The sequence below is a fragment of the Cydia pomonella genome, chromosome 2 (assembly GCF_033807575.1).
Source record: "Cydia pomonella isolate Wapato2018A chromosome 2, ilCydPomo1, whole genome shotgun sequence".
In the NCBI taxonomy this organism is placed as follows: domain Eukaryota; kingdom Metazoa; phylum Arthropoda; class Insecta; order Lepidoptera; family Tortricidae; genus Cydia; species Cydia pomonella.
Genome location: NC_084704.1, coordinates 35,867,703 through 35,894,987, shown reverse-complemented (window position 1 = coordinate 35,894,987; position 27,285 = coordinate 35,867,703). Strand labels below are relative to the sequence as shown.

Genomic DNA, 27,285 nt, shown 5'->3' with positions numbered 1-27,285 from the left:
GTGTAGGGACGCCCGGCCGGAAGCAGGCGGGCTGTCGATCGCGTGTTGCATTCATTCAGCCCAATTCCCTGAGAAAAAAAAAAAGTGAAAGTCGTGTGTGAGATACGCTAATCACTAAAACGATCGTTAAAGCCGTCAGAGCAGTACAAAATCATAACAAATGTTAAATCGATAAAGTTACGTGTATTACACCGATCGATGTAATTACACCGGTCTGGCCTAGTGGGTATTGACCCTTCCTATGAAGCCGATGGTCCGGGGTTCGAATTCCGATAAGGGCATTTGTGTGATGAGCACAGATATTTGTTCCTGAGTCATGGGTGTTTTCTATTTATTAAGTATTTGTATATTACATATACCGTTGTCTGAGTACCCACAACACAAGCCTACTTATTGCATACTTATTGCAATATTCTTATGTTTAATATTAAATTAGATATATTGTATTAACGATAACGTATGCGTCAGTAAAAAATCTTATTGCATGACTCGTCTTTTTAACTAGCGAACAAATATTATCTCAAAAATAACGTTGAAATCGCATTCAGTAGATTTTATTCAGCTGTCTCAGCTGCGGGCGAATTGCATTATCACCGTTTTAATTAGGCTCACAAAGAATTGCTTTCAGAGAGGTAGGTTGGAGTTTGATATTTGTGGGTGGATGAATGTTGTGAGGGTTATTAATTTTGTTTGCACGTCGTGTTGTAGTCAGTGGTTATTGAGTGGGGAGTGGTGTTTTGAACTATGAAATTCATTCTAACAAAGACACTTATTTTTGTGTTTACGTAATAAAATTAATATTAAGCAAGAATTTGGGACAGATACCGCCGTGGCCGGGTGATCTAGTGGTCAGGACGTTAGCCGCGTAAGCTAAAGACGCGGGTTCGTTTCCCGCCTCGGGCGCTGGTGGATTTAGTCACTTTTTATTCAGAAGTGTATGATATCAATTTTTTAATGTGCTTCCCCTACAAAACTTAGTCAAGTTAACAATGCTTAACGAAGATGTATCCGATCTAAAGGAAAAAATCGTAACATTAGGTTAAGAGGTTTACCTAACTCACATCGATTTATATTACCAACAGTAAAATATGTGTACGGTATGAGAACCAACTATTGCTTGCTTCCAAGAATACTAAACAGCCTTCCGAAACATTTACAAGATTTATAACTAACCAATCCTGAATCAACTAAAGATATAAAAGAAAAACTTGTTATCATCGAATAACCATGAATATATTTTATAAAGGATCCTGGTAAGGCCATTTATTTGTGTGATGAGCATGGATATTTGTTTCTGAGTCATGGGTGTTTTCTATGTATTTAAGTATTTGTATATTAAATACATATATCGTTCTATGTATGAGTACCCACAACACAAGGCTTCTTGGTTTATCGTGGAACTTAGTCAATTTAGATAGATAGATAAAATCTTTATTCAACCACAACTTACACGCTTTGTGACACAAACAAATAACAAAAGGAAAAGAAAATTGACAAGAGACAAAGAAAAAGTATCATACAATTTGACACTAATATCAATAACATTGTATAACGTGTCTTATTTTTAGATTAGTAGAGATATTAGTAGAGGGTCATGTGTTGTGGTAAAGAATAGGCGCGTACATGCTGCGGAGACCACAGCGCTGATCTTCCGTCAGAACCTTAAAACCTACACTAATAAACGACCAGTGCAGCGCTAGTCAATGTACTGCAGGACATCCATGACTCAGGAACAAATATCTGTGCTCATCATACAAATAAATGCCTTTAGCGGGATTCGAATCCAGGACCATCGGCTTCATAGGCAGGGCACCCACTAGGCCAGACTGGTCGCCACATTCTAATTCTTTAAAAGTTGTGAACAATGTGCGTGGTAGTCTGAGATTAGTAAAGCTAGTGGAAATCCAATTTTATGAACGCGAAGTCTAGATCCTTGTATCGGTATTTCATCTGCAACTTTATTACACAGGCATGACAATAACCAATGAAAGGAGTTAGACCAAAACATTAGTTTTAAAACCAGTTTTAATTGTACATTGTTTGAGGCTGACCGCTTGTTAAAAGAACTTTAAATTTTGTTTAATTTCAACGCAACATTGCAGTATGTTTCGCTACTATTTCAAAACGCTTTAAGTCCCTCTCGCTTTGTCTAAACTTTAGTCATTTTAGACCACTAGCTGCAAAGTTTCCCACAATTTTAAAATGACGTAGCTCTTTTAAAATTCTAGTTGAAATACGTTGTTTTAAATCTAAAGCCTGCATAGGCGTGGCAGTGGCCGATTACAGGGGCTTAGATAACGGTCGGTCGGAAATAAAAGCCGGGTAACTGCTAATTAGGAGGCTAGCCGATGCAAATCGTTAACTCACTGTCACAATCTCCTATCTCAATTTATTTGCAACAGGAAACAAACCTAAACCAGCAACAGATAACGTTCAAATTCAAATGGAAGGGACGTTAGATAGGAGGGTGGGGAAGCGATGTAAATTCGACCACCGCGTAAATTAGAGGCAGTAGCTAATTTTGAGTAGCAAATGTAGCAATGCTACTTATTTGCGCGCTCAGGATCTCTTTGCGCGAGTTGGTAGCTAAATTGCGTAGGAGTAATGACTACGTGTTTAGTATACGTGAGCCGGTTTGTTTTAAGTAATTCTTAGTTAAATACACTACAGATACAGAATATACGTTGAAAGATGAAGGATGTATTTCATAACGAAAACGTTGAAACATATAAATTTGAAACTGTAAAAAGGAACTCATAAAGGAACTAAAGCTTAGAAGAAAATAAATGTGCCATTTTCAACCAAAAGGGTTCTTATTGTTAGTGGTCAATAAGGCGCTATTTCCATAAAGCTTCAATTTTTAAATCAGCCTTATGGACATTGACAACCGACAAAGTGGTACCTTTTAATTGAAAACGTCACAAATCAGGACGGTAGCTACCATAACCGGATGGCCCAGTAAATGGCGTCAGCCGCGACTGCTAAACACGCCGGTTTCAATCCGGTATTTTTTTATGTAATAGGCCGCAAACGAGTAAACGAGCCGCCTGATGGGAAGCAATCATCGCCGCCCATGGACATAAGCAACATCGGAGAAGCCACTTATGCGTTGCCAACCTTTGAGAACCCTAAATACCTGCTTCTTGAAGAACCCCATGTCATAGCGCAAGGGAAATACCTTAGAAGGTAGCTCATTCCACAACTTGCACGTTCAGGGCAAAAACGAGCGAGATGCCCGCTTGTTCTTGGTTTGCCACGTGTCGAGAAAGTGAGGATGAACTTTGTTTCTTTGGCGGGAAGTGCGGTGATAAAAACGCGACGGTGGCACCAATTCAAAAAGTTCTTCAGAACATTCCCCATTGTACAGACGGTAGAATAGGCACGGAGGGCCAACGTCTCTCCGAAGACTGAGAGGTTCCAAACCGACTGTGAGTTCGGGGTCACCAACAATACGAACTGCCCGACGTAAACCGGTGGTATTACCGGTTAAAAGAAGCATGAGCTGCAGGCTCATTGGTAAAAACCGTAATTTTTTGGATAATCTTTGCTATATTAAGAATAAAAAAAAATTAATTGATGGAGCATATAAATGTGCCCTACATTATAAACAGTGGTCTAAGAGGAAATAAGTTTAAAATTACAACTTAAACAGTTTTAAAACGGCAAACCAAACAAAATAACCTAAGTATCCCAAAGTTGTGTACAAAAGAAGCATATCCATTACCTTTGTAACCGGACTGCAACAGGAATAAATCGCTCCACAGCTTCCGGCAGCCATCTTGGATTGCTCTAACGGGTTCATTTCCTGCGCCTATACGTTTCCTGTCCGTTCGATGCTGCCAAGTCATATTTCTTAAACACTGCCATAAGTTAGTTCTTTATATTAAACAGACACTTTTCTTACGAAAGCTCTGCTATGTTAGCATTTCTAGGCTAGAAATATGGAATATTCCAAAAAAAATAAAAATAATGACGAACTGACTTGAACCCACAACTTTTGGTTTTCTGGAACCAACTTTTTGAACAAAGTGAGCCGCGGAATTACTGCCGCGAGTATGACGTTAATTCCGTCAATCATTTTATCAATTGCCAAACTTGGCAATTGCCAGACGTCACGAGGGTACCGGAATTCCCCTTTACTTGTCGTCTGTTTTTTTTTGCATGGTAATGTTGACTTTTTTAAATTTTGGTTTCTGACCTTGAATACTTGAAAACCATGACATTTTCGGATGTTTTTTGAATTAAAAAATTTCGAGACTTATGTTCCGGTACTTCGGACCTGACCTTTTACCTCTCAAAACAAATTCAATAATTTTATTGTGTACTTCTATTATCTTCTAGTCCGTATACTTAGGCGTCCGCTTACTATTTATAAAACTATTTAAAACGATTGAACATTTTCCCTATCACCCATTTCAAACCATTATTGAATAGAAACACATTTGAAAATATTTGAAAACCAATACATTCAACCACAATTGTTATTCCGAAAGCCGATTGACCCAAAGAGATTTGAATATTCAATAAAATAGGCAATAAAAATAGATTGAATACACCCACATAAAACATTGTGCATTGACTGAACAAACGAACGAACAGAAACACTCTTTTCTGATCATTGGTGGACCTTATTTATGTCTTCGCAATACTTACTAATATATATATATATATATATAATAGAAAACCTAAACATGTATTACCTACACAAAAAGGAATGGGGAAAATACACTAAAAATTGAAAAGAAGTAGAAAAATATAAAGCAACTATATATGTAATAGAAATATAGGCAAAGTAATCAGCCAGATAACCATAGCATCTTCAACCTCCCCTTGAGCGACGGAACCAATTCAGTGTGAGCGTAATGCATGTAGAGTAATATCAAACCAATAACAGATTGTTATTAACCGAATGTCGCTCCTGTAATCCCTTTGGGAACCATTCCGCGATCAATTAATATACATTTTTTGTATTGTTATTTAAATTGGATGCTGCGACGGTATGGTCGGATGATATATTATTATCTGCTTTTACACTTTATTTCAGGATTGCATAGGTTTACGTTCATTATAATAAGCGGAAAGATAAATTCCATTTCGATTCGTACCTGAACTGTAACAATTTAAAACCTGATTGCTCTTTTAATTTCATATGAAAAATTATGGATGAGATGGTTCGGGTATGTGATGAGACGTGACGAAGAGTATGCAGTCAAAAAGGCCTTGGCCATCCCAAAGAAAAAGAACGGCAAAGGGAGGCCGCTTACCACGTGGTGGAAAGACATGGAGCGGGCGCAGATCAACACGCAGACAACCCAGGACAGAAAAACCTGGCGCCTTCGGCCGACCCCAAATAACGGGACATGGCAAAGAAGAAGAAGATGGATGTGTAGGTTCCATAGTCATCCTGGCTTTTTCCTTTTTTTTCCAGGAGTTATAATACAAATAAAATAATATAATAATGTAGTAGATGGTTGTTTTTAATAGAATGTATATTTCACATAAAAAAAATGATGGGTCGTCGCTCGGTCGACTCGGCATGAGTCTCATTGAAGCTCGGCCTGTATTTTAAAGATATATTCATTTAATTTATTGTTTTTTTATCGACCATATTCAAATATCGTTTTCTTTCACAGGGTGCGCCTTCCTGACTTACTTCAACCCGGAAAGCGCGTCGAGCGCGCAGTCAGCGCTACATGAAAAACGGACGCTACCAGGGGTGAGTTATATCATCACTATATGACTCTTACATTACTATCGTTTACTTTCGTTTTTTTATATCATATAGGAAGCAAACGAACAGACGAATCGCCTAATCTTAAGCAGTTATAGTAGTTAGATTTGTAGCTGGCCCCCAATGGCGTATCCTTTGTCTATTGTGAACTAAAACCGCGCGTGCCACTACCTGCAAAAAAGGGCCGGGTCACTTTAACCGGTTATTTAATTACAACTCCTATGGTAATTGAATTAAGATTCAAAATGAACAAATGCAAAAATAATTTGCGATTTCTTGTGTGGACCCTATATGGTTACTGGAGTGCCAGCGAGTCGAACGCTACCGAACCAGTCTAAAATGTGTCCTCGAGAGCGCACCTACACTGGTTTTTTCAGCGTTAGACTAGCCCGCGCTCAGATGCCAATTACAATTATACGACCCTTTTTTGCAGGTATGGCACGCGTGGTTTTAGTTAACAATAGACAAAGGATAAGCCGTTGCCGGCCAGCTACAAACCTAACGACTATACCGTCGCGCATGGACACCCGCAAGATCAGAGTTGCAGGGGCGTTGTCGGTCGCGGTCTAGACATTTATACAAAATATACAAACCATCGAAATTATTATTCTCGTTATATTTTGAAGCCTAGCCACAAATCCACAGTTTCATATTTCATTTTATTTATATTTTTTATTTTATTATGTAATATAATTAGTTTTAAATCAATATGGAAATAACTCTCTGGAATATATTAATTTCATTCATATTTGTTTACTCGTGCGCTGGTGGCCTAGCGGTAAGAGCGTGCGACTTGCAATCCGGAGGTCGCGGGTTCAAACCCCGGCTCGTACCAATGAGTTTTTCGGAACTCATGTACGAAATATCATTTGATATTTACCAGTCGCTTTTCGGTGAAGGAAAACATCGTGAGGAAACCGGACTAATCCCAACAAGGCCTAGTTTATCCTCTGGGTTGGAAGGTCAGATGGCAGTCGCTTTCGTAAAAACTAGTGCCTACGCCAAATCTTGGGATTAGTTGTCAAGCGGACCCCAGGCTCCTATGAGCCGTGGCAAAATGCCGGGACAACGCGAGGAAGAAGGATTCATATTTGTTTACTCAGGCAACAGATATTGAACCTATAATGAAGTAGGAATACGACATAGCATTCTATAATTACCATACGCCCAAGATGAAAAGTAAACATTGTGGCAGCATTGTTCTGCCGTTATAGACTCAACGTTGAATCTCTTTACATAGACTACGCATTCAATATCAAATTCACAATTTACAATTTAAAACTATGATAAAACTGTAAATACTCCTATGCTGGAACAGGCAGCAGTAATGGGATGGTATAGTCATATCCTGTAAAACAAGTATTTACCGTCAGTTTTTAATCGCTGGCAATATTTTACCATAAACAAGAGCCAAAGAGTTAAGTTTAATTTTTCATTGATATTTATTTAGTTTGAAAATTAATGGCGTCATACAGCCCATGACTGGTGCAAAAAAAACATAGTTTTAATTGGTTAATAATATTGAAACCAATTGCAGTAGCTTTCTTTAAATACATACAAAACATAAAGGACGAATTGGACATTCAACTTTTAAAAAAAAATTTACAGATGTCGGTGAAATATAAAAAATACTCCAAATTTTCTCTTAAATGTCCCACGATTGGTGCCGTTAACATAGATATGTGCAAAACTGTCCCAATATCTAGTAGCATCTTGTTAGAATGCGGAGAAGTTGATATCGATCAAAGGTAAAAGTAAAAGGTGCTTATTGTAAGTCATGTCAAGGTGCGTGCGTACGCAAGTGTGCTTTCATGACAAAATCCAAACATTTAAAAAATTTTGCTTTATATTATGAATAGTACGAGAAAACGATAAATAAATTGCAAATAACTCAGTATACCTACAGTCAAAATCGGCCTCCTTGTTGGTCCTGTCACTATCACAAGTATCACACGGTAGTTCGAGGCGTAAGAAATCTGTGAGAGCTGGTATGCAACCACTATATGGCTATGTGATTCTTGCAATGTTGTCGCAAGTGAGACTGTCTTCCTACCCGAGGTTGCTTTGTATTCTGGACAGTGCGTGAAGAGGACAATAAAATAGTGAATTAACTCCGTTTAAAGTCAAAATTGGCCTCCTTGTTGGTCCTGTCACTATCACACGATGGTTCTAGGCGTAAGAAATCTGTGAGAGCTGGTATGCAACCACTATATGGCTATGTGATTCTTGCAATGTTGTCGCAAGTGAGACTGTCTTCCTACCCGAGGTTGCTTTGTATTCTGAACAGTGCGTGAAGAGGATAATTAAGTAGTGAATTAACTCCGTTTAAAGTCAAAATTGGCCTCCTTGTTGGTCCTGTCACTATCACACGATGGTTCTAGGCGTAAGAAATCTGTGAGAGCTGGTATGCAACCACTATATGGCTATGTGATTCTTGCAATGTTGTCGCAAGTGAGACTGTCTTCCTACCCGAGGTTGCCTTGTATTCTGAGCAGTGCGTGAAGAGGATAATAAAATAGTGAATTAACTCCGTTTAAAGTCAAAATTGGCCTCCTTGTTGGTCCTGTCACTATCACACGATGGTTCTAGGTGTAAGAAATCTGTGAGAGCTGGTATACAACCACTATATGGCTATGTGATTTTTGCAATGTTGTCGCAAGTGAGACTATCTTCCTACCCGAGGTTGATTTGTATTCTGAACAGTGCGTGAAGAGGATAATTAAGTAGTGAATTAACTCCGTTTAAAGTCAAAATTGGCCTCCTTGTTGGTCCTGTCACTATCACACGATGGTTCTAGGCGTAAGAAATCTGTGAGAGCTGGTATGCAACCACTATATGGCTATGTGATTCTTGCAATGTTGTCGCAAGTGAGACTGTCTTCCTACCCGAGGTTGCTTTGTATTCTGAACAGTGCGTGAAGAGGATAATTAAGTAGTGAATTAACTCCGTTTAAAGTCAAAATTGGCCTCCTTGTTGGTCCTGTCACTATCACACGATGGTTCTAGGCGTAAGAAATCTGTGAGAGCTGGTATGCAACCACTATATGGCTATGTGATTCTTGCAATGTTGTCGCAAGTGAGACTGTCTTCCTACCCGAGGTTGCTTTGTATTCTGAACAGTGCGTGAAGAGGATAATTAAGTAGTGAATTAACTCCGTTTAAACTCAAAATCGGCCTCCTTGTTGGTCCCGTCACTATCACACGATGGTTCTAGGCGTAAGAAATCTGTGAAAGCTGGTATGCAACCACTATATGGCTATGTGATTCTTGCAATGTTGTCGCAAGTGATACTGTCTTCCTACCCGAGGTTGCCTTGTATTCTGAGCAGTGCGTGAAGAGGATAATAAAATAGTGAATTAACTCCGTTTAAAGTCAAAATTGGCCTCCTTGTTGGTCCTGTCACTATCACACGATGGTTCTAGGTGTAAGAAATCTGTGAGAGCTGGTATACAACCACTATATGGCTATGTGATTTTTGCAATGTTGTCGCAAGTGAGACTGTCTTCCTACCCGAGGTTGATTTGTATTCTGAACAGTGCGTGAAGAGGATAATTAAGTAGTGAATTAACTCCGTTTAAAGTCAAAATTGGCCTCCTTGTTGGTCCTGTCACTATCACACGATGGTTCTAGGCGTAAGAAATCTGTGAGAGCTGGTATGCAACCACTATATGGCTATGTGATTCTTGCAATGTTGTCGCAAGTGAGACTGTCTTCCTACCCGAGGTTGCTTTGTATTCTGAACAGTGCGTGAAGAGGATAATTAAGTAGTGAATTAACTCCGTTTAAAGTCAAAATTGGCCTCCTTGTTGGTCCTGTCACTATCACACGATGGTTCTAGGCGTAAGAAATCTATGAGAGCTGGTATGCAACCACTATATGGCTATGTGATTCTTGCAATGTTGTCGCAAGTGAGACTGTCTTCCTACCCGAGGTTGCTTTGTATTCTGAACAGTGCGTGAAGAGGATAATTAAGTAGTGAATTAACTCCGTTTAAAGTCAAAATCGGCCTCCTTGTTGGTCCCGTCACTATCACACGATGGTTCTAGGCGTAAGAAATCTGTGAAAGCTGGTATGCAACCACTATATGGCTATGTGATTCTTGCAATGTTGTCGCAAGTGATACTGTCTTCCTACCCGAGGTTGCTTTGTATTCTGAATAGTGCGAGAGAAGGATAATTAAACGGTGAATTAACTGTCTGTCTCTGTGTAGCTTCTAAGTTGACCCTACTAGACCTTTGTCGTGATATAATGTGGAAATTTGAAGTGTACAAATTGACATTTATGCTGTCATTTCCACAATCTATTGCTTTCTTAGTTTGTGCATTTAGCTTAATCTGATTAATGGAATTTTTGGACACTTTTATTTAGCTTCAGTGCGTAATACTTTGTATATTTGATCCAAATAAAATTTTAACCACTTCAGGTTCAATTGAAATCTGTAGTACATCCGTAATTTCAACTTCTTAATAAACATGTGTATAAGACGTACAATCAGGAATATTTGGCAAACCTAAATAAATAAAAAACCTCCACTATTAGCCGTTTAGTATTAAAGCATCCTGGTCTAAGTTTCGCCTATGAGCATGCAGTGTTATGAGCGTACAGATCGTTTAAAATATTAAACTATATCGACTTCCAAGCCTCGCACAGGTGGTCCCAATTTAGGCGAAAGCTTTCCGCGGCCCGGAATAAAGTAATTGTTCTGAAAATTTAAGTGGAGATAAAAACTCGGTTGGGGACCCTATTTCACGTTTAAAACGTGACACTAGTATTTTGATTCTTATATTGAAGAATTCTGTAAAATGGAAATCTGTGTTAAAACTTAAAAAAAAAAAACTTACTATATTGTTCACGAGTCCCGAGATGTCAGTTATAATATGAGCCATAGGCGAATAAAATACACCGGACGTGGACAACTAGCACTAAATGACAATTGTGTACGTACAGCAAACGCTGTTATAAGACATTTGTAAGAAAATTGCGATAAAATAAATATTTGTTACATACGTTGAGAATATGGTTTACGGATCCATCCCTACTAATATACCTCTCTCTGTCTGTCTTTGACCTTTATATGCTCAAACCGCTGAACTGATTTAGTTGAAATATAAGGCTCGGGAAAGGTCCCAAATTTCATTTTAACCTAGGAAATAAGATTTAGAAGTTTTTTTTATAAATCATCATCATCATTCCAAGCCGACGAAGTTGCCAGTAAAAGCCAGTACAGGCAATAGTTATTTAGGATACACGTGCGAGAAATAGGAAATTCGCAACGAGTGGGGATAAATTAAAACACGGCCGACGGGAGATTTAAATCGACATAATTTGCGAATTGCCTACTCGCACATGTATCGTACATTTTAGAGTACATCTATATGGTAATTTAAATTTTCGAAATGGTTACATAATGTGCTAATAATTATCAAGTAGCACCATATGTACTGTAAATGTTTATACCACCTTATTGATAGAATCCATCAGGGGTTATAGACATTATCTCTGCTCTTTGTTGGTCTCCAAGATACAACGTATAGTCGCCGTTCACGCCATGAGGGTCTTACCGTCATAATAGCGAAAATGACCAGCGCCTTGCGACGCGAATTATACCGCCATGAATAATGTATGTGGGCTCATACTCGGCCCGTTTTTTATCATTTACCACTTAAACGTGACACTCAGGGCTATTTATTTGTATTAAAATAAAGCTATTATTGCTGCCTTTTTTTGTAGCAAAGGAATGTGATGTTTTTTAACGGACTTTTTTTTATGGAGGATAGGCAGGCGTTTACCACGATCACACCTGATGGTAAGTGATGATGCGGTCTACGGTGGAGCACGCTTACCTATGAGATACCTATTTACTCTAGCCTTGAAGAGATTCAGATTGTACTCATACGGAAACACAGACTCGGGCAGGACATTCCACTCCTTGGCAGTTTGCATAAGGAATGTTGAAGCGAAACGCTTCGTGCGTATTTGTGGAATACTTACCATGAAGCGATGCCGAAGTGCCGATTGTCTGGTAGTCCGATGGTGAAATGGGGACGGAGGAATAAGGTTGTGCAATTCCTCAGCACACTCTCCGAAATGTATCCTATAAAAGATCGTTAGGCTGGAAACCTTGCGACGATGCTCCAGACTTTGAAGTCGAGCATTCGTCAGATCGTCGTCATTAATGATTCTCTTGGCCCTCCTCTCGACTGACTCGAGCGCCTCAAGCTGGTATTTGGCTGAACTATCCCACAGATGTGAACAGTATTCCACACACGATCGGACTTGTGCTTGGTAAAGGTCGAGCAGCTGCCTAGGTACTATATTAATTGATGCTATTATTAATTACATAAACGGTGACGGCTTCCTTACCTAGACGGTAGTAATCCTGTTAAGAAGGTCCCTGGTTCGAATGCTGGTCAGGGCATTTATTTTAACTTATCACAAATGTTAGCGTGAGCCATCCTTTATTCATAATGATCAGAATCATAAGGTACTACGTTAAATGGGCATTCTTTAAACCCTCTTTCGACATTAAAAATAAATATTATTGACTTACAGATGAATATGCAAAAGCCTATAAAGATAATCCTCAGTTAACGCAGGTCCGCAAAGTCAGGGATACACTAAGGGACTAAGGTCCCGCGAAATATGTCAGCGACACGTCAAGCGAAGTCGAGCGATTTCGCTTGAGATAGGTATCTGGCGACATCGCGCGACTTAGTCGGTAGCGACGTCAGGCATAGTCGTGCGACTTCGCGAAACTTTGCCTGGCATAGGTACTATACTACACACTACTTATTACACACTGGCGATATGTATTGTGTCGAGCGCTGTTACCAGATACGTCGAGCGAAGTCAGGCAACGTCACGCCTCTTCACCCGACGTCGCTGGCGACATAAGTCGTGGGATATTTGTCGCCTAGTGTATCACTGGCTTAATAAGTGCTCTATATTCTTTTTTGCGTGTAATTTTTTAAGCTCGTGAAACGATTCAGAGTTTTAAGTGTATCATCGTGAAAACGCTTTCAACTGGGGCACACGATATGCGGCTATATCAATGGAATGCTGGTGTGTATATGAACGAAAATTTTTAGTAAAGTAACATCCCGTTTTAGTAACTTATTAATCTTGAAAAAACGATCGCACTTTCAGTCTAGCATTTTACCTACATCAATTATTTTGCATGAATAATTGTATTATACATGTTGGATTCTTTTACTGGGACACTGAGGGCAGCTACTTATTGTCGTGCTGTCTTAGGAGTAAGTTGTCTGAGGAGACATTTCTTAACTTTTTAATTAAGGATGATTGATATTTACGGGTTTCGAAAAAATGTACAGTCAGCGACAAAATATTTATGATGCCAATTGATTTTATTTAAGTATATTCCGGATCAAACGCTTGTTAAGAAACCTAAATTAGGGCACATGAAAAGCCAGACACGAGAGATAATTTTCTTAATACATTTCATCACCTATTTGATAAAAACAAAAACTTTGTAGTTCATATATATTCCTTGATGAGTACTATGAATTAATTTCTGGGTTTCATACCTTGTAAGTGGCGGGATCGATGGGGCTGTCTAAGAACCAAACCATGAATCCACCACCCGCTAGCATAGTTATGTTAGCCGGTGGAATCGGTCTCCGAGCATCTTGTTTAGTAAGAGGCAGAATACTTTGCATAGAGTAACCGTGACACTTATCGGTATCGAACCTTACCTATTCATATCAATTAAACAAAAATCAAACTTAAAACTTAACTATTCTATTGAAGACAAACGCTTGCGCGTTCTATCTCGACGTCACCGCTATCTAGCGAACAGTTTGTATACTAATGTCTAATATATGCCATGATACTGTGAAAGACTAACGCTTGCGCGATCTAACTCGACGCTAGCGCCATCTAGCGAGCAATTGGGTAAACTTTCCGTATTGGAAGTGCTGTTATGTTACAACCTCAATTTTCTGATTAAAAGACGTAGACCATTCTTTACCGTCTTGTATCGAAACAAAATGGCAAAGTAATCAATCGTTAACTAAATAAACATCAAGTGAAAACCCAACGCAATGCCTTAAAAGGCTACGCGGTGTGAAGCTTAAGTGTTTTATTTTTTGATCTGAACCCTAATCTTCCCATAAACTCCAACTGGAAACTTCCGCGTATTCACCCTGAATATAAATTGTGTCATTTCACGAAAACCCTAATGGAAAAGCAGATTAAATAATTCACGCGTAAGAAATTTTGAGGCCATAAAGGCATTCATAAATAATAAGGTTACACATCGAGCGCGCTTTCGAGAAAATATATTTATATTTTTTCTATCCTTTGTCGCTTAAAATATTCCCTGAACTGTAGGTGAAATATAAATCATTGATAAAATTTCGTGTTGACAATGATTTATGAAGTTTTTTTAAGGAAAAAATTCAACAATGTTTTTGTGTTTAGATAACAAAGGTAAGGACTTTCCCGCTTTGTTTTCGGCTTTTTGGGCACTCTACGTATAGGGAATTCCTGATAAAACAATAAGTCGACGTGGTGTTTGTTTATGTAGATTCTCGAACAGTTTTGGGTGAATTTATTATTTCGCCGCGTATTTTTGGGAGGCATTTTATATGGATATTTTTGCCAGAGGGCATATTGAACCGTGATGTTAAATGTTTATTTTATGTGTTATACATCAGTATTTTATTTTAAAATACATTTTTGTTAGCAATACGTGAAACTATATCCACCCAAAGTTAAGTAAAACTGCAATTTCTAGTTTACGTTTTGGGTCAGTCTCCTATCGACCAAACATTCTGAAATTGTTTAATCAAGTCATATTATAGAAATTACTGATTACAAGGCAACTTAAAATTAAAATACAATTTAAAATTAATTAAATAAGTACCTAAATAGTATAAAAACTAAACTAACCTATTAAAAACCGAATCACTTACCCAGCCCAATATTGTAGTTCAATTAGTTAATAAATAAATTCAATTCGTTAAAACCAAAATTTCAATTAATTACTTAACGATTTCATTTTTTCAACAGAAAATACATCCTAAAATACAACATAACTTAAGAAAATTAACCTGAGTATGGATAATCAGGGGAAATAATTCGTGTAGTTTTGAAAATTGGTATTCTTATACCTTGTGGTGTCCAGATAAACATACTGAAAGTCCTCGAGGGTGGGAGTTATGCTGAGGGTGTAAGGGGGGGTTGAAGATACCTTTTTTCAGATTTTTGCTCATATCTCGAATATTTTATTTATTTATTTATTTAAACTTTATTGCACTCATAAAGAAAAATGTACAAATGGCGAACTTAATGCCAAAAGGTATTCTCTACCAGTCAACCATTGGGTCAAACAGAGACATTTGTGTATGTTGGTGCAGGAAAAAATAATAACAAATAATAAGGAAAAAATATGTAATATATAATATTTTAACGAATAGCATTATAATTACTTCGGACAAGTTTGATGTTTGATGAATAATTACGAAAAAAACGACGTTTTCATAAATTGTGTATTTTTTCTCTTTGTTAAGTTAAACACTCCTGCAGCTCCTAAAATATTGATCGTAGAGTAAAAACAAACATAACCAAATTTATAGGAAATTTTATGGTGAATCTTTTGTCCGAAGTAATTATAATGCTATTTGTAAAAATATTCAAGATATGAGCAAAAATCCGAAAAAGGGTGCCTTCAAGCCCCCCCCTACATCCTCAGCACAACCCCCACCCTCGAGGACTTCTAGTATATTTATCTTGAGACCACAACGTATGACTATACCAATTTTCAAAACTACACGAATTACTCGTAGTTCTCCTGATTTTATTAATTTTCTTGAGCTAACAATTATTTTGGGCATACCTACCCTTAACGTTCAGAAAGAAATCTATGACATATCAACTCACACTTGACTAAAAATGAAAGCTTTAAGGGCACATGCCATAAGCATTAATTAAAACAGTTGCTACCCTTATCGGACATTATCGGCGAGGTCGACTAGTATATAGGTCGTACAGTCAGCAAAAATTATTTTTTTTTTACAACATACGGTCAATGTGGAGAAAACCGGAATATTTATTGCTGGGAAGGCCGTCATCGGGCAGGAACTCGCGAATTTGTATACGTTCGCAGCTCAAACACAGTCAAAACGGAAGACCTCTCCTTCTGCTCTATTGAAGCTAACTGATATGATTCAACGCAACGCAATGCGCATGTAACTCCTCTGGAGTTGCAGGCGTACATAGGCTACGGAGACTGCTTATCATCAGGCGGGCCGTATGCTTGTTTGCCATCCACGTAGTATAAAAAAATCCAATATGGGTGTGTAATGTTTAATATAAATATTAAAAAAAAAACTATCAGACACTTGCCATAATATAATTTCATATATTATTACTTGTTATAATGTAATAGGGTTGTTTCCAATTTTTTGAAACGCTTGTATTACGTTCTATAGTAACTAAAAGTTGCCCTAAAATTCGACTTTTATATTAAAAACGGCTTTAAATATGTTAAATTAACAAAATATAATTTGACGGATGCTTTCGCGCCCAAAACGCTCTTTGAAAATTGTGTGACGTCACAGTTTACGGTTTGACACATAACTACATACACACGTAGAAGATACGAGCTGTCAACTGACATTTGTCATTTGTTGTTTATCGCCTAACTGTCAACAGTGTCAATCCGAGAGTTGTGACGTCATCAGAATCTTCAAAGACGTTTCGAGTTTGGTCACGTGACGTGTGCCAAAAAATATTTTAAATTCAATATTTACAAAAATATGGTCATTACAGGTCCCCTAAAAGTAGTTTAACATGTTCTTATAATCCAAAAGAATTTATTGGGATACAATTCTGCCCTAAGATTTGTAGATGGAAACAACCCTATTATTATTATTCGTTGATTTTGTTACATTATGATTTAATCTAAACCGTCATTGATACAATGCTTATTTTTATAACTGTATACAAATTAACCCTTTACCAGGCTTAGGGAGATATATTTCCCACATAAGGCACTTCAAACTTGTGTTCTATTTTCGATGAGTAAGACTGACATACTATTTTCATTTTTGAACTGTCAGCCTGATAAAGGGTTAAAAACATTATTTTTTATACGGGTTCACAGTTCTAAACTAACCACAGTTTTAACCTAAACTAGCTATCTTTTCTGGGAGCCTTTTATTTCTATTGAGACGTACAAATAAATATGTAATACCACTAGTAAGAATACTAGTATGTAATAATTATGGCAGTGTATATTAGACGAAGTTTAATTATACCCTATAACCATTATACCAAGAATGATTTTATTCTATCACGACGGTGGGAAACAAGAATACGGCCCGCCTGATGGTAAGCAGTCACCACAGCCTATGGACACCTGCAATTCCAGAGGCGTTACATGTCGTTGATTAAGTGATATAGTAATTGCGCTAATTAGGTTATTCAAAATGACCGTATATCAAACTATAATATATTAAAAGTAATTTTAAAACGTGTAGTGCAGCCTTCCAATATGATTTAAATATCGGATTGATACCAGGTACACATACCTACGGTCAATAAAAATGGGGCCAGTACATCGGTGTTACGCACACGAATTCGAGCCAATCGTTCAGTCTAACGTCGCAACGCGATTGGTTGATGAGTTCGCATCACGCGCGTGATTGGTAGTTGCGTTAGACTGCACGATTGGCTCAAATTCGAGAGTGACACCACTGAAATGGCACTATTTTTAGTGACCGTAAGATCCCTCCTTTGATATATGTCAATGCTTTGTTCCTAACAATATACATAATGGATATGATATATACAGATGATTGCTATAACTAGCTTATATCTAAAATAGGCACTTGAGGCATTGTACCAAGGATGCTGGCGGCATTTCCTCGTTGTATCGCAATACTGATACGTTGTGCGAGGAAGCCGCCAGCTCTTCGGTCACCAGTTACGTCAACCAGACGTTTCGCGATTTCTCCAAAAAACTTGTGCGCGCCGGGACCCCATGGACCTAGAGTTTCAACGCCAAATGGTACAAAATGGTACTCTCTACCGAGGCTCTTATATTTATTAGGTACGTTTCAATTTATTTGTTCCTTAGTTAAATATTGGAATCATATCTCTGACTTATCCGTACATGTATTAGTGAGCGCGAAACGCCCGCGTGAATAACAGCTAACTTGTTTACAATATAAGTTTCGGATTGATGTCAGGTACACTTTTGAATTGGCCTATAACCCGCTTTCTACTACTACTGCTGCTGCCGACCCTGTAAGGGTTGCACCCGCGCACAGCCCTATCCAGAGTGACTTAATTTACTAACAAAAATATGCAAATGGTATGCAAATTGCTGGTGTGTTTTTGCTTTAGAAAATCTACAGTTTTGCCGGCGGGCTCCGGTGGAAAGTAGCAGGTGAATGTTGCGGTGTGGTTTTTATGAACTAGGACTTTTTCTGTGTTCGTAGAGCTATTAGCCATAGTACATAACGCTCATACTTAAACTATTTGTTATAAATAAGACACGCATGCCGTCTGCAAGCGATACTACAAAATTCCCCAAGGCGTGTAGACAAGAAAGGAACTAATAATAATTCACACGCTTCAGTACCCCTAGTGTAACTAAATTCGATTTTGAAACGTGACTTACGCGTTTGCGTTTAGTCTCATTTTGTATGGGTTTTTGAACAGCGCGCCAAGCGGGACGTTTTGGAAAGTCAAAAATCTCATACAAAATGACACTTAACGCAAACGCGTTCGTCACGTTATGATGTCGATCAAAGTTACACTAGGGGTACTGGTAAGCCTCAGTAGCTCGGTTGATTAAGAGCGATTCGAGCGGTATTCCGATAGGTCTCAAGTTCGAATTTTACTCGACGCTTTTTTATTATAATCCTTTAATTTAATAAATAATTATAAATACACATCAGAATCAAAGCCAGATAGTCGTTTTCTTATGTCCTTTTTACTCTTCGTGTAATCTATTTTGTAATACGATAGTAAAATTACAATTATACGTACCAAAGTATTCATAAAAATTGATTTCTAATAATAATAATACTCACTTCTCAACGAGATAGTGATATATTAGTGATACAGTAACTCTCAAAGAGATAGTAAATGAGATAGTTACCCAAAATACTAGCCAGATAGAATTATAAAAGTTAAGCTAAAGTTACGAAAAGGATATATTTTTTATACGCTGTATTGATCTAACAAAAAAAGCGTTAAACTAAAAAAGCTTGTTTCTAACCAACCGCAAATTCCAAACAGTAAAGCTTGTAAAGATAACGTTTTATCATAAAACTTTTATATGCGGTTCCTCGTGATAATATTTTCATAGTAAAATTTGGCTTAGACATATCCTCGGGACATCTCTTGGGATCGCCTGAGCGTACATATGTTATTCAAACGTTATTCAGCACTCCTACCAGAAGCACTGTCTCGGAATACCATTCGTATAAGACTTCTAGTGATATGACGTTGTTACAGGTTTAGGGATCTAGTTATATTGGTTATAGCAAAAATGTTATGTGAATAAGGCAGTACGTGACCTTTGAAAAATCATAACAAATACGTGTTTTGTTTGCGCGAGAAACAAAAATGGTAGAGTTTTTATTATTATTTAGAATCGCCGTTTGGCTGTTAGGAACGCTTTGGCGTGTTAAATATTGAATTTTGTCGCCGGGGAGATATGACACGTTGTGCTGCTAAACTCATTATGACTGTTGGTTGTAATTGATTTTTACAAAAACGATAGGGAATTATAAAACACATCCTAAATAAAAATAAGAAAGATCAGAAAAAAAAAAAAATTTTGGCTGGAATCCTGGTTTCCTATTACAAAAAAATAGGGAGAAAAATTTCAATAGGCTTTAACATATATGCATTTCCAAAATTTGACCCATCACATAAATGATAATTAGAAACTGTAAAAAAACAAGTGACTTTCATTCCCATTCCCAGTCTTACCTAATAAATAAGAATAAAATACTTAAAAGGTTGATCTTGCCACTGTCAAATTAAATATAGCACAGAAAATAGCGTCAAGCTTTTATAAGTACATACATATATTTTATGAGCAATCAGTTTAATTATTGGGCAAACCACTTTTCAAGTATGTGTTAAGTTTAGAGCTATGCCGTTCTCGAGAAAGTTCTCCGTTTTGTATGGAGAAGTAAACGAGAACGGCACAACTCTGGTTAAGTTTATGGGTCTTTTCTAAATAGACTTCAAATGCTAATTTTATTCCTTAACAAACAATTTCATATCTTCCTTATTTTTAGGCAAAATTATTAAGACAGTACATAAATATACTCAAAACATAAACTTTTATTTTTAACCCATTTATTAAGCCAAATTCCAAGCCAAGACAATCGCAATAAATTATAATCCATTAAATTTACAAACCAAAAAGCGTAACACTCCACATGCCTCTAAATCACGCACTTGGCACAAAACGTAGCTGAATTGAAAAATGTAAATGATACGAATAAAGGCGCTATAAGACCGCTATGCGACTAAACGCAGCTAATAAGTCATGGGACTGGAAGGCGTCCAAAGCAACAGGTTTATGCGTAAGTTAACTGACTTTTAGTAGGCTTTATGCCTATGTAATACGGTTTATGATTGGTAGCGGATTGTATCAAATTGTGGGATGTGTTGTGGTGTGGTTGGGTGCAGTATGCCAAATTGCTTATTGATTGTCAAAATGGTTAAGGTGGATTATAGTTATTAATTGACAAGTTTAAACCATCAAGGGAAGAAGTTATGGCTGTCAAACTAATGTCAAATGGAAGAAATGTAGGTAGGCGGGGTAGATCGTGTCATTCACGAAGACGCGTGACTTGAATCTTATTGTCATGTTCTTAAAGGTTAGATTTGACAAATCTCCATGTCATTGGGGATAACAAGAACATTTATACGTATGTATCTTTATTGATATGTAATTATCTGTATATTTATATATGCGTATACATACACTTAATGTATGCATGTTAATTAAAAGATGTAATGTTTTGAAAAGATGTGTCCCGCCGAGTTTCTTGCCGGTCCATATTGGGTTACCCTCCTCCAATGAGGGGGGATTTAAATCTTCTCGGGTCAGAGGTGTAGGGTTAGAGCCGGTGTAGCTTTATTTGACGTTCATAAGCGCATTGTAATATGCCTACTTGAATAATAAACTATCTTTATCTTTAATGCATCGTATTTAGTTATGTTTCTAGGATTAGTTACTTTTTTAAAACTTACCTTATAAATCTTACAGGCCAATTCTAACATATACTGATATCAGAATGACATTCGGCCGATTCGAAGAATGAAATACGATAACGATAAGTTCTGGTTTAGATAAGTTCTCATTTAGATATCGTTTATATGTCGTATAATTGATAGAAGCAGCTCAATTCGGGCAATATGCTTGCTTATATTCGGGCAACCAATGTCAGTTTGACGTTAGAAATATCGTAGATATATCTTATTGGGATCATAGCGGAATCGAAATAAACGTCAAGTTTGACATGTCGTTTAGTTATCGATCTTAATAGTAGTAGTAGTAAAACACTTTAATGTACAGACAGAAACATAAAACAGGACAGAACATAGTTACATCATTTGTACAAAGGCGAACTTATCCCTTCCCAAGATCCAAGATCTTAAAAGTGTCTTAATCATTCTTCGTATCGGGCCGTATGTCAGTGCACGAGTGACTTAAAATATTAAACCACATATAATCTGCTTAGTATTAAAACACCCATATGATCTTATTATTAACATCGCTTTGCTCGTTTTTTGATATTTTTTATTATTTAAAAGTCACTTAAATTAGTAAAATATCAATACCCCTAGTGTAACTTTGATCGACATCATAACGTGACGAACGCGTTTGCGTTAAGTCTCATTTTGTATAGGATTTTGAGTTTCCAAAACGTCCCGCTTGGCGCGCTCTTTCTAAATCCAATACAAAATTAGACTAAACGCAAACGCGTACGTCACGTTTCGAAATCGAATTTATTTACACTAGGGGTACTGATCATGTAATATAACTTTCATACATGTGTTTATCAAAAGGCCTTTTACAAACTGTAAATGTCCAAATTTTACTTAGATATAAAACTCAGTGCACAGTGAGCCTAAGGCGGATGTCACACTGCTCCGCACTTCGCAGCGACGTCCGGTGGTGCGGTTTTTAGTTTAGCATAATCTATATTTGTATACAAAAACCGCATGGTATAACACAGTGGCTCCGCATCGCCGCCGTCCGAAGGTGCGTCGTGCGGTTCGCACCTTCGGACAGCGATGCGGTGCGGGACGGGGGGTATGCTACACCGAACTCCGCAATTCGGTCCGGATTTTTGAGCAAATAGGACGTGATCGGAATGGATCTCGATATAGATAAGTTTATTTTTGAAATTAAAAGCCGTCCAGCAATTTGAAACATGAAATGTGAAGCGTACAGTGATCGTGTGCAAAAAGCATGACAATTGGAGGAGGAGGATAAATATATTTACCGACCCAGATGACTCAATCAAAAGAAAAAAATGGACATTCGGGTGCAGTTAAAAAAAAAAATTCTTCGTGTTGCCTTAAATCTCCAAAATCTCTTACAAAAGGTCCATTTATGGATCTGGCTTGTAAATAAGGATGTATCCAGTATCTTCTAAGTTTTTGAGTTGATTATATAAAACCCAAACTAAAATTCGTCGCGATGTTTTGATTAAGTTCCTTTTCCATTGTACTAACAAATTATCACCTCGACGTTCGAATTTCAAATGAACATAAAAGAGAAATGAACACGGTTCGACGTGTACTTCCGACGAAGATACGAAGAAAATTCGTCCGGTTGTGCGACATCGCCGCACGCGAATTCGTCGCTCCGTACGCCGCAACGAAATGGGGCGTCAGTGTGACAACCGCCTAAAGCTTATTTTGACCAAAGATTTGTTACGAGGGATTTGTTTTCCTTGCTCAGCGTATGTTATTATATTGGTTCTTAAAACACATCTCTCGCAACACATCTTCGTTCGAAACGCAGTCTCATAATGCGATTTTTTTTTAGTTGCTTATTTCTCGCTCCAACTTTAAAAAACATCACATAAATAAACAAAACCTGCATTTCTTATGCAACGCGAGCCCAAATGCATTACTTTATCTCTTCTACAAAATCTTAAAACAACTTTCATTCAATATTCCAAATTGTGTTTTATTTCTATAATCATAAGGTTGGTTTTGAAATGATGTGGCGATGTTAAATAAGAGATTGCGACGTTAAATAGATAACGTTCGTCTTCGTACCGCGTATTGCATTTGTTTTCGCGTCCCTGAGGATTTGTCTCGAATTAGAATAACATTGTATTGCTCCGTTTCTGCTTTACGTGCTTACCGACCGAGGATAAGATAGTTAAGAGGCTGTCAATACCTAAAGCGCGCACACTGTCTATTTGTATCGGAGTAAATGAGATAGCACTGTCGCATGCTACTGGGCCTGGGCAAGGGCATAAGAAAAATATTTAAATAAAAAAAAGTGGATTATTAGTGTAATATTTTACTCAACCACGGTTTAGATATTTATAAATGTTTTGAAATTGTGATTTTAATTGCAGACCCATAAGTCAAAACAATAAAGACATAAAACCGTTTAATTGTGATTTTAAGACCAATCTTTGCAATTATTTTCTATCGAGCCGATTTCGTTCAATCATGTATCGAGTACAACCACGGTCTTTGAAATATCATTAATATGAACATATATTTTTCTTACTTGACTAAAACAAATAGTCTTTCTTAAAAAACTGTTTAAGTAACATCAATTTCAAGGACATTGGGTGTTGACAGCCTCTTAAGAAGGAAGCATACCACATACGCCTTGCCCATACAAAAAGAGAAAATGTTTTTCCACTTCTAAATATATTCCATTGTCCATGATACAATGAAAAACTAAGGCTTAAGGGTTTTTCTTTTTTAAAGCAATACAATTTTTTTTTAAAGCCAGCCCTATAAACCTAGAATATATTATTCTGAAGCGATCGACATCAAAATCTAAGTGATTTGTTAAGCTTAAGATAAGTTAGTGGAAATCGTTTTCTCCCGAAATGGGATTTCATAGGAATACATACTACCGTTATTTCGTTAGGATCGCAAAGCCATTCTTACCTCTTCGGATTCGCGGGCTTGGTTTCCGCAACTCGACGTCGCAATTCGCGCCTATTTTGCGTGATGGTGGGTTGACGGCACTACTCCTGCCAACCCAACTCTACCAGGAAGCCTAGCAGACCCTTGATATTGCCGACGACTTCTGGGAGAGACCCCGGAGAACCGAGGTATTGTGCCCGGTATTCTGCCACCCCTGGGCATTCAAGAATGTCGTGGGCGGCTGATGTCTCCTCTTCCTCCATGCATGCTCTGCAGAGGGGGCTATCTGTAACACGTAGGGTTAGTAGGTGTTTGTTTAGTGGGGCGTGGCCGGTTATGGCCCCAGTCAAAAGCCGGAGCTGTGGCCTCTTCAGCTGTCTCAGCCTCCTCGACAAACCGGGGTCGATTGTCGGGAGCTCCTTCGCCTGCCTGCACGTGCCTAGGTTAGACCAGTACTGTTGGTGTTTTTCCTTGGTGTTGCGTCTCAGCATGTTCCGGAGCCAGGCATAAGGCAGAGGTATGATTGGCTCCGGTCCTGCCACCCTCAGTTCCGAGCCACCTCTCGCCAACATGTCGGCTGCATCGTTCCCTCGCGAGTTGCTGTGTCCCTTGATCCACTGCAGAGTTACGCTGGTGGTGGTGCTTACCTCTGACAGAGCCTTGTGGCATTCGTAGATTAGCCCTGAGGTCAAAGTATAACTTTGCAGAGCTTGCAGTACTGACCGACTATCTGAGAGTATGCGGATTCTTACCTCTTAATGGGAAGTGTTTAGTTAGATGATGTAAGGGTAAGTGTAGCTGCGGGGTAAATGTATAAACTCGCACCAAACAGTAATTAATGTTTAAACAAACCCCAGTATGAAGGTGCCCTTAGCTATATGTATGAATTGCATATTTTGTAAAACGATGTTATAACTAGAGATGCAACGAATTCCGGTATCCGGCCGAATACTATGCCACTATTCGGTATTCGGCCGAATAGTGAAATTGTGGCCGAATAGGCCGGATACCGAATAGTGGCCTAATATTCCTTGCATCTCTAGTTATAACGCTTTATGATATAGGTATTAATGTTTTTAAAATTATGTTTGAATCTTTATTTTTATTTTTATGTAAATGACATCTTTAGCTAGCTTTTAGTCAACTCGTGGCCCACAAATACGTTAAAAAAAAAAATTCTTACACTTTGTTTTACATAATGTTACTAAAAATTCAAAGTACACTAATCATTTAGAAAAAATACAATTAAAATAAAACTAATCATGTTTCTTTTAACTTTAATACACAAACACAATCGCTTGTTAAAATTATCAACAATATGCTGCAGTAACAAAAGAAAGCATCGTTTTTTTGGGCCATATTGTATGTGCCGACTGGTAAATATATTAAAATTGCTTAATGGCCCGATTTAAAGAATGATTAATAATTATTGATTAATGATTATTGAGCTTACTGTGGGACTTAGTCAATTTGTGTAATAATGTCCTATAACATTTATTTATTTTTATTTATTTATTTATTTATTAAGACACGTTTAAGATCTTGGAAAGATCTTTAAAATATCGATAACTAAACGACATGTCAAAAATGACGTTTATTTCGATTCCGCTGTTATTCCAATAAGATCTATCTACGATATTTCTAATTTCAAAGTGACATTGGTTGCGCGAATCGAGCTGCTTCTGTTAATTATACGATATACAAACGATATCTAAATGAAAACTTGTCTAAACCAGAACTTATTTATTTAATCTTTATTGCACAATACATGAAGGTACAAATGGCGGACTTAATGCCTTAAGGCATTCTCTACCAGTCAACCAATGGGTTAAACCAGAAAGATTAAGTAGGTGCAGTGTCTTTTAAAGTACTTATCGTTATCGTATCTCATTCTCACACTTGAGCCGTAAGTATATTGTTTGTGAAACATACATTTGTTCTAGAGTAGTTCAAATGCAACTTTAGATCAGAAGTCTGATCTTAATTCCAGATTAGATTTTATCAAAATCAGATCAAATAGAAATCAATTTGAAAAATTTAAAATAGCGCCGAGAATGGCAAAAGACTGTCGGCCTGATTCGAACTTTAAGTTACGTCAAACTTTGCTAAATATACGATATGGATTGTATATGTTTTCTTCAAAAACGTCTCTTTGGACACTGACTTATCCAATCGATATCGTATCTTTAGGAAATTTTTGACGTATCTGATCGAATCAGGCCGCGTATTTAAAGATGATCTTGAAAATTTAAATAAATATAGTAGATATACATACAATGTATAAGAACTAGCATGTATCAAACTCAAAATTTAAATGAACGATGATAATAAATATTTTTCTAGTGAACCGTTTCATTCTTATTCCGACCTTCCCAAAACCATAAAAGTAACTTATTTCAACATCAAACACAAAACAGAGATCATTCATACAAATTAACACCTTCAACGCTACGCCGGGTTCATTGTAAATCTGTAAAAAGTTCCGTAGAAATTATAAAACAAACTAACATACATGTTTGAAGCTCATGACTCGTGCGCCATAACTCGCTTCCTCTTCAGGAACTGTATAGAGCTGGTGACTGTGATTTTTGGGTATTAGGTGTGTTTTAAATAGGTACTTTTATTAATAGGTTTTCTGGCTCATGCATGATATAATTATGGTTTGCAAAAAATAAAATACAAACAAAACGAATCCAAATACAATACCTAGTCATTTTACTTATGCAATATATTTTAATTTCCAAAAAAAAGTTACTAGAATAGAGATTTGTTTATGAAATAGGCATTATTCAAAATATCTAAATGAGAATACTCTCTATCTTTTCATCAAAGTAAAGTACCTGTAGATAAAATACTTTATTGAATATTGAATAAGTGATATAATCGCTAAAAAGCTATCTTTTCCAGATACTTCTTAATGTTATTATTGTAAACTAATGAAATAATAAGTATAACCCATATGCAAAATGCTAATAGCTAGGATAACAGCCTCAATTTTATTATTGTATAGATAAATTCCCTACCTTAGTTATTATTCAAAGAGGAGATAAATAAACAGCGACTCAGTCATTATCATTCAAAAAGTATCAGAATGTTACAAAATAATTTGCATTATTCAGTGCCGTTCAAATTGAATTTGCAATTAGGCTGCATGCGTTCAATTCAAAATTTAGAGTAGCAAATAGAAATTATGCAGTAAACTTCAAATTATTATTTCCATATGTGACAATTGCCTACACTATGCGAGTATAATTCAATAGTTACGACAAAATAATTAAATAAATTACTTCTGGTTTGTAATTTACTAATCATAATAAATGTATTTGTTTCCATTTTTATTATTATACATTTGATTTACAATATGTCATAAAAAAATCTAGGTAAAATCGATGCTTAGATATTTAATATAGGCTACCTAACAGTATG

General features: G+C 37.1%; 1 protein-coding gene and 1 non-coding gene across 7 annotated transcripts in view; both read left to right on the top strand.

The window, feature by feature from the left end:
• LOC133515584 (CUGBP Elav-like family member 6) overlaps positions 1-27,285 on the top strand; it is a 614,398-nt gene that overhangs the window by 269,219 nt on the left and 317,894 nt on the right. For all 6 annotated transcript variants that reach the window (XR_009799042.1, XM_061848164.1, XM_061848161.1 and 3 more), the window contains one exon: positions 5,634-5,716. Coding sequence is in view for 5 of the 6 variants with exons in the window: in XM_061848164.1 (XP_061704148.1) it covers positions 5,634-5,716 (83 nt within the window). In the remaining variant the exon portion in view is untranslated. The remainder of the gene's footprint in view (positions 1-5,633; positions 5,717-27,285) is intronic.
• Positions 832-903, top strand: Trnat-cgu (transfer RNA threonine (anticodon CGU)). The gene has a single exon. It is a non-coding gene; the product is annotated as a tRNA-Thr (tRNA).